Source organism: Orycteropus afer, unplaced genomic scaffold, assembly GCF_000298275.1.
Source record: "Orycteropus afer afer isolate SDZICR_OR568_19922 unplaced genomic scaffold, OryAfe1.0 scaffold00185, whole genome shotgun sequence".
NCBI classification, from domain to species: domain Eukaryota; kingdom Metazoa; phylum Chordata; class Mammalia; order Tubulidentata; family Orycteropodidae; genus Orycteropus; species Orycteropus afer.
The window spans coordinates 3,342,668-3,351,141 of record NW_006921772.1 but is presented as its reverse complement, the minus strand read 5'-3'; the positions used below and the strand labels follow the sequence as shown (position 1 = coordinate 3,351,141).

The following is an 8,474-nucleotide window of genomic DNA, read 5'->3' as shown; positions in this document are numbered from 1 at the left end:
AGATGCCCCATTGGAGGCACTCATTTGGTTATGCCAAGAAATTTGGAAGACAGCTACCTGGCCAACTGACTGGAAGAGATCCATATTTGTACCCATTTCAAAGAAAGGTGATCCCACAGAATGTGGAAATTATCAAACAATATCATTAATATTGCACACAAGTAAGATCTTGCTGAAGATAATTAAAAAATGGTTACAGCAGTATACTGACAGAGAACTTGCAGAGGTACAAGCTGGATTCAGAAGAGGATGTGGAACAAGGGATATCATAGCTGCTTTAGTGCATAAGAATGAATATTTTACTTTAATTAGAATAATTTTGCATAATATGAGCCTATAACATGGCTCAGGAAGGCAAGGAGGTGGTTGTTAGGTGCCGTTGATTGAGTTTTGACTCATAGCGACCCTATGGCCACAGAATGAAACAGTGTCCAGGCCTGTGCCATCCAGACAACAGGTGCCATACTTGAGTCCATTGTTGAGCCACTGTGTCAACCCATCCCATCGAGGGTCTTCTACTTTTCCTCTGACCCTCTACTTTACTAAGTATGATATCCTTCTCCAGGGAGTAGTCCTATCTGATAACATGACCAAAGTATGAGAGACGAAGTCTGGCCATTCTTGCTTCTAGGGAGAATTCTGGCTGTACTTCCAAGATAAATGTGTTTGTTCTTCTGGCAGTCCATGCTATATTCAATATTCTTCACCAACACCATGATTCAAATGCACCAATTCTTCTGTCATTTTCTTTATTCATTGTCCAGCTTTCACATGAATGTTGTTCTTATTGTTGTTATGTGCTGTGGAGTCCGACCTGACTCATAGTGACCCCTCCTTGGGTTTCCAAGACAGTATCACTACAGAAGTTGATTACCCAACTTTCCTTCCAAGGAGTGGTTGGTGGGTTTGAACTACCATCCTTCTGGTTATGAATATGAGGCTACTGAAAAGACAATGGCTTGGGTCCCCTGCACCTTTGTCCTCAAAGTGACATCTTTGTTCTTCAACCATTTAAAGAGGAGTGCCATCTTTGTTCTTTAAAAATTTAAAGAGTCCTTCTGCAAGCCAATGAGCCTAATGCAGTATGTTGTCTGATTTCTTGACTGTTGCTTCCATGGGTATTGATTATGGATCCAAATAATATTAAATCCTTGACAAGATCAATCTTTTCTCCACTTATCAAGATGTTGCTTATTTTCCAGTTATGAGGACTTTTGTTTTCTTTTTGTTGAATTGTAGCCCATACTGATGGCTATAGTCTTTGATCTTCATCAGTATGTGCTTCAAGTCATGTTCACTTTCAGCAAGCAAGGTTGTGTTATTTGCATGTCTCAAGTCATTAAATGAGTTTTCCTCTGTGATCATTAAGGTTATGTGTCAACTTGGCTGCACCTAGTTTTGAATGGCTGGCAGCTGGATGAAGTATTCCCCATGAAGAGACTGGTAATCAACTCCATGGTGAAATCTACTGGAGCAGCCTTAGAGGCATGGTCTATTCCCAGAATATAAGGAGAAGCTTTAGGAAAGGTCTCCAGCTTTTGGCATACTTGAACCCTGCTTGTAGTCATGTTGTCTGCCAATCTTCAGGCTCATAATGGACTTGAATTAATGGCCTGCCATGTGGTTTGTTAATGTTGGGACTGTGCATTTTTACTTGTTGACCTAGGGTTTGTCAGCCTCAGCATCCAGCAGCTGCCTGAATGAAGAGATGCCTCCAGCTTCAGTGGGCCGGGAGCAGGAGGCATAGCTGAAGCCTGAGGTCAAGGGGCTTTCATCCAGCCCCTAGAGCCTGGCACTCTGAACTTGGACTTCTAGCCTCCAAAACTGTAAGAGAATAAACTCCTGTTTTTTCAAGCCATCCCATTTGTGGTATATCCTGTTAGAGTGGCACTAGGTAACCAAAACATCCTCCAATCCTGAGACCCAGTTCTTCATATAGTCTAGCTTCTTGGTCATTCACTGAAATATTTGTTGAATTCTACTATATGCCCTTCACTGATCTATAGCCCTTTATTAGCCAAACAAAATAATTAGTACACATAAAGTAATCTTACTGGATTGTAAAAAGGAAAAAGAAAATTTGCTATTTCTGTTTTCTTTTTTTTTTTTTGCCATTAGGTCAAGAATTAGAGCATATTTGACCAAATTGGGTTTTTTCTTTAATCTTCCCATTTAGCACTTTATATCTCCTAACCTGTCTTATATTCTATAAAAGTAGCTCACTGATTTAGAGCAAAATAATTCCTTGAAATTATTATAAAAATTTAATTTATGGTTTAATCTGGAAACAGATGACCAATGAGTTTTTAAACAGGGTAGAGGATGTACAGCTAAATTGACTTTGTCTGCTTCTTGAAGGTTAATGGGCATGAGGTCTAGAACATTTCCATACAGCCTTACTCAGACTGGTTATCAATCACAGAATAAGCAATGCACTTGTATTTCATACCTGAAAGTGTCTCCAATACGGTCCCAAAAGTAAAGGAAATTCTGATCTTGCACCATTAAGTCACCTGTGTTAAAGTAAATATCTCCCTTCTTAAAAACATCATAAAGCAATTTCTTTTCTGTGAACTTCTTATGCCCAGCATAACCAAAGAAGGGGTTCTTTGCACTCACTCGAGCAATTAGAAGTCCAGGTTCTCCTGCAAGAGACAGAGAAGGGCATATGTTCAGCCATCTGATTAAGACTGGTACACTACACAAGCATGTAAGTAAATTATATCTGGCCAACAAAACCACTGTTGCTCCAAGTGTACAAAAGGAAATAAAAGTAGATATGTAGGGTAGAGAGATTCCTGAATTTTGGCCAGGGAGTTTCCATTGTAGTTTGTAGGCAAGTTGAACTGTTGGCACTTTCTGAAAGAACTTAAAAACTTTTATTTGTCTCTTTTAGGAACTGAGTTAAAAGTAGACATGAACAAACATTGGTCCCTATACATTTGCCTATTCTGTAAGTGTTGTATAAGAGGGATCATACAATATTTATTCTCTGGTGACTGACTTCACTCAGCATAATGTTTGCAGGGTTTAGGAAGCATTGTGTATCTGTTAATGATAATGGATAATTTGGTAATTGATATGGATGATTGCAGGAACTCTGGTAGCGTAGTGCCTAAAGCACTTGACTGCTAACCAGAAGGCTAGCAGTTCAAATCCACCAGCCACTCCTCAGAAGGAAGATGGGACAATCTACTTCTGTAGTGATACTGCCTTGGAAACCCAAGGAGGGGTCGCTGTGAGTCGGGTCCGACTTGACAGCACATAACAACAACAACAACATCACTATAATAATAGTAATTTTACTAAAGTGATGGGAGTTGCCATACTCATTGGGCACTTACTATGTGTCAAGAATGATGACCCTTTGCAACTGTCATATTGTATTCTTTACAGAAAACCTTTGACACTTGTAATTCTTATCTCACAGGGAGGAAACTAGGGTCAACTAAGTTGCCAAAACTAAACAGATAGAAAGGAATGGCTTTAGAATTCAAATTCAAATCTCTATGATTTTGTAACAAGATTTCTGTATAATGCTATCTCTGATCCAATTAAAATGTTAAAATGTAAGAAAATGTTTTATTCTTGAGGGATATTATCCCAGGAATTCTCAACTAGAAAGAGATGAGACTTTGAAAAAAATTCTCCTATGCCCTGAAACTTACTAATTTTACTTAGATGTAGACATACCTTCTGAAATAATTTTCTAATCAAACATATCCAAATTAATACAGATTTTCCCCTTTAATCTGTAAGGTAAAAAGCTGCTTTGCAGAAATCATTGCCCCAGAAAATAACAAAGTCCTTGTTAACTTGTTTTGCTTGTTGTAAAGAGACACAATAGCCACATGGTGGTTTAGATAGCATTGGAATCTAGCAAGCCATAAAACAATTTATTCATTTTTAACACTTTATTCCATTTTCATTGCTCCCACTCCTCCTGGCATTCTGGCTTCCAAGAGCATATATGCCTCTGGTCAAAATAAGCCCATCTGCTACATTCGAGTCCCCTAACCTTGTTCACATCACTGTCACCATCATTAACATAATCATCATCATTACCATGGTTATACTTACTGAGCACATCCTAGGTACCAGGCATTGTTCTGAAAGCTTTACATATATTCAGTCTAATCCTCATGACAAACCTTTAAGGTAGGCCCTGATATTGTCTTCATCTTACAGGTGACAAAACTGAGGCAGAAAAATTATTTGCCAATATCATATAGCTACCAAGTATCAGAGTTGGAGTTTTACCGGGTCCATCTGACTCCAAAGACTGATCTCCATAGCATTTTCTGTTGGTCTACATTCCCTACATTTAAAAATTTTCAAGCCTCTTGTATCTTCTTTAAAATTCATGTTCTCTTTTTTTTTTCCTTCTTCAGTACAAAGAGGATAACTGCTACTCTGACAAATTAATTATTGCAAATGCTTAATTAGGTTATTGTGTATTCATATCTGCCCTATCTGGGCATCGTGTATATTGTAAAGATACAACACTTTAATGGAAAAAAAATACTTGGTAGTTCATAATGTGAATTCCAAATAGCAAAGTGGATGTTTGGGATCAACGAGTTTTTTAAGAAACTGTGAGGTTACATAAACATAATTCTGGGATTTGGCCTCCAGCATCAGATGTTATTAGAGCTATAATAAATAAAACACCATAGAAAAGTGTTTAAAGAAATTTATTTGCATTCTCTTCAGAAATTTCTGTTCACTTGAACATTGTCCATAGAGTTGTCTTAGTGCTTCATATTTGACAAACGTCTGTAAACTTGAAATTCAAACAATTGGGAGATTTTTTAATATGTAAGGCTTATATAATTTTTTTTTTAATATTTTAGCTACTAGAAACTAACAATTGCTTGGAAATCTTATAACCACATTTTTCTAAAAGATTTTAAAAATCATCTTTGAAATATAGGTTAAACATCTTGTGAAGCAGAAAAAAGTAACTTTTATCTTAACCTGAGTCTTCAAATAATTCCTGGTGTAGATCTCTGTATTTTATTTTCTAGCTTGATCATATGCAGAAGAAAGTTAATTGGTGTACTTTCATTAATATTTCTAACCTAAAATTATAAGAAACTTTCCCTTGGTGGGGCAAGGGAAGTGAGAAGAGAAGTAGAGAGAGAATAGCCCATGTTCCAGGCTGTTTTGGTTACCTAGTGCCACTCTGACAAGAATATACCATGAATTTAATGTCCTTAACAAATAGGAGTTTATTCTCTTACAATTTGGAGGCTTTAAGTGCAAGTTCAAGGTGCCAGGCTCCAGGGATTGGGTGAAAGCCCCTCCACTTTGGGCTTCAGCTCTGCCTCTTGTTCCCAGCCCACTGAAGCTAGAGGCATCTCTTCACTCAAGCAGCTATTGGCTGCTGAGGCTGACAAACCCAAGGTCAACAAATAAAATGACACAATCCCAGTGTTACCAAACCACATGGCAGGCCATTAATTCAAGTCCATTGAAAGTCCCAAATTCGGCAGAACATAGCAGGCTGCTGAAAAACAACACAGCTACATGCAGGTTCAAACATGCCATAAGCTAGAGACCACTCCCCAAGCCTTCTCTTTATATACAGGAAGCAGACCACATCCCTATGGCAGTTACTCAGCTGCTCAGAGTAGATTCCACCATGGAGTTGATTACCAGTCTCTTCATGGGGAATACTACATCCAGCTGCCTAGCCATTCAACCAGGCCCAACCAAGTTGACACACAAACTTAATTACCACACAGGCCTTCCCACAATGCTTTGCATATGTTATCTCACTTAAATTGTCAACAATAACCTCATGAAATAAATATTGTTATCTTTATTATACATATGAAGAAAAGAAGACACACAAGCATTGAGCAATCTGCTCAAACATGCACAATTTATAAGTGTCAGAGTCCAGATTTAAACATAAGTCTGCCTGACTTTCCCCTATACCTGGAACGTTAACTAGAATGATGAATTGTCATTAATATTTTACATTATCTTTTGCTAATACCAGACATTAGATATATGCTATTATAAAACTAAAAGTGGGGTATTAAGGAAAATATGATTCAAATAGTAATCACTTTCAATTTTAATAATTTACCATGTGAGTGACCCACTTGTGGCTCTTAAAATCTAATAATTACAGAATTCCACTTGCACTGAAATTACAAATAAGTCAAATTATGCAGTAGAAATAACCATCCTTTTTTCTAGATTCGGAAGTAAGTAAGTATTCAGAAACTTTGCTTAAGGGAATATCTTCAGATGCAAGAATCTTACCTTTTTTCACACTACTGCACCAGCCCTTTTCATTTCTAATGGGTTCATCTTTCTGCAAATTATATTTTATCAAATCAAAAGCAAAAAAAAGCTGCAAAAACAAAATAAAATAAACAAAAATTAATATTTAGTTATTTATTTCTACAATGACATCTATTGATAGTAGATTTTGTTCTATCAATTAAAATAAATAATTACAATGTGGATTTAATAAAGCAAGTAACTTTTACTGATGAAAAATTAAATAAATATATGAAAATAAAAACTGTAGGTATTAGTAAACAGTACTCATTTACCAACATGATTTTCATTTATTTTATGTTGTACTTTACCTTAGCAAAACACTAATAATTTTAATGATGAATGAGTGATACCAAAGCACAGAAGTAATTCATGTATTCAACTGTGTACTCTAGTAGCTATAGGCTACTAGATCACTTTCATGCTATTTCTTTTTGACAGTAATCAAAACATCTTCTGAAGTGGAAAGTTTTAATAGAACTAAATTGTAAACTATGTGAATGCAAGGACTTTGTTGTTTATTCTTTCCTCACAGTCCCTAGAAAAATGACCAGATGTCTAAAAAATATTTGTTACTTTGACACCTACTTTGACCCTTAACTTTTTCATCTGGTCCTTTCACCTTAATGCCCTGAAGTTAACATTTAATATTTCTGTACACTGTTGGAGAGGAGATGGCAAATTTATTGGATCATCCTCATCATAGGGAATCAAGCCCCATCTCCCCTTGTCTACTAATATGGCCAACTTCCCTGTGCCTATAATGTCATTCAGATTCATAGATCCACTGAATTCTGATCCTTGAAGAGAACTACAGATTCACTCAGGACAACCCCCTCATTTTATGTATAAGAAAACTGAGATTTTTACAGATTAATTAAATATACAATCATACTAATGTTAATTAGAAAGTAGTAAACTGACATGCAAGCAATAAAATGAATTGAGAAAAATGGTGAGAAAAAAAAGGACAAATAGAATAAATAAAAAAGGATAGTCAGAATAAAGAAAGAAAGCAAGACAGAGAGAGAGAGAGAGGTATATTAGACATGTACATTTCTGGATTTAATCTCAGTATAATCAGGGTGTAACTATATATACAATTCACTATTTGAATTAAACTATGAATGAAAGCAACTAATATTGATCGAGCACTTTCTGTATGCCAAACACTGTAGTAGGAGCATAAAAACACTATTTAATCATCAAAAACTCTATGTGTTAAGAATTATTATTATCTTATTTTAAGATGAGGGCAATGAAAGAGACAGCAAAACAGAATACATTGTTATTCTGGACATATGGATGATTTATTAATATGCAATCTTGTATCTAATTACTATTTGTCCGTAATTAGAATGACAGGATATTGGTCACTTGCCCAATAACTGGTAGAAAGACATTCTAGAAGTACTAGACCTGCACTTACCATCTTGGCCAAACAAGAACAAAGCCCTGTTCATTACCCATTCTTTTATCTTCTTTTTTAAAATGCCTTCTTTTCTGGAAAATTTGCCCAGCAATTGGTGGTATCAGCTCTAATGTTACTTCTTTTCAATTCATTTGAAGCCACGTTTGTGGGTGAAATTCTTTCCACATCATCTCCATTCAGTGTTCTGGTAGCATAGTGCCTAAGGCACATGATTGCTAACCAGAAGGCTGGTGGTTCAAACCCACCAGCCACTCCTCGGAAGGACTGTTGCGAAATCCACTATTGTAGTGATACTGCCTCAGAAACCTAAGGAGGGGTCGCTATGAGTTGGGTCCAACTCGACAGCACATAACAATAACAACAACATTACCAGATATAGTAGATTTCATGGTTAGAAACTGGAGAAACTTATTTGCTTGTATAGTTTATTGTGTTTGTGCGATTCCTTCAGCCTATCTATCTTGTTCCCTAAAATTGTCTATGTTGTTGTTGTTGTTGTTGTTGTTAAGTGCAGTCGAGTCGTTTCCGACTCATAGCGACCCCATGCACAGCAGAATGAAACACTGCCCGATCCCGCGCCAGCTCCACTATCCCTGCTATACTCGAGCCCATCATCGCAGCCACCGTATCAATCCATCTCGTTGAAGGCCTCCCCTCTTTCGTCGACCCTCCACCCTACCAAGCATGACATCCTTCTCCAGGGAATGGTCCCTTCTTACAACATGACCAAAATAGGTGAGATGAA

At 36.8% G+C, this 8,474-nt stretch overlaps 1 protein-coding gene across 1 annotated transcript in view; it reads right to left on the bottom strand.

Moving 5' to 3' along the window:
• The window catches only part of SLC27A6 (solute carrier family 27 member 6), a 152,828-nt gene that overhangs the window by 33,579 nt on the left and 110,775 nt on the right, over positions 1 to 8,474 (bottom strand). The window contains exons 6-7 of the mRNA XM_007947459.1: positions 6,277 to 6,367; positions 2,450 to 2,645 (exon numbers count right to left, since the gene is read on the bottom strand). Coding sequence (XP_007945650.1) covers positions 2,450 to 2,645; positions 6,277 to 6,367 — 287 coding nt within the window. The remainder of the gene's footprint in view (positions 1 to 2,449; positions 2,646 to 6,276; positions 6,368 to 8,474) is intronic.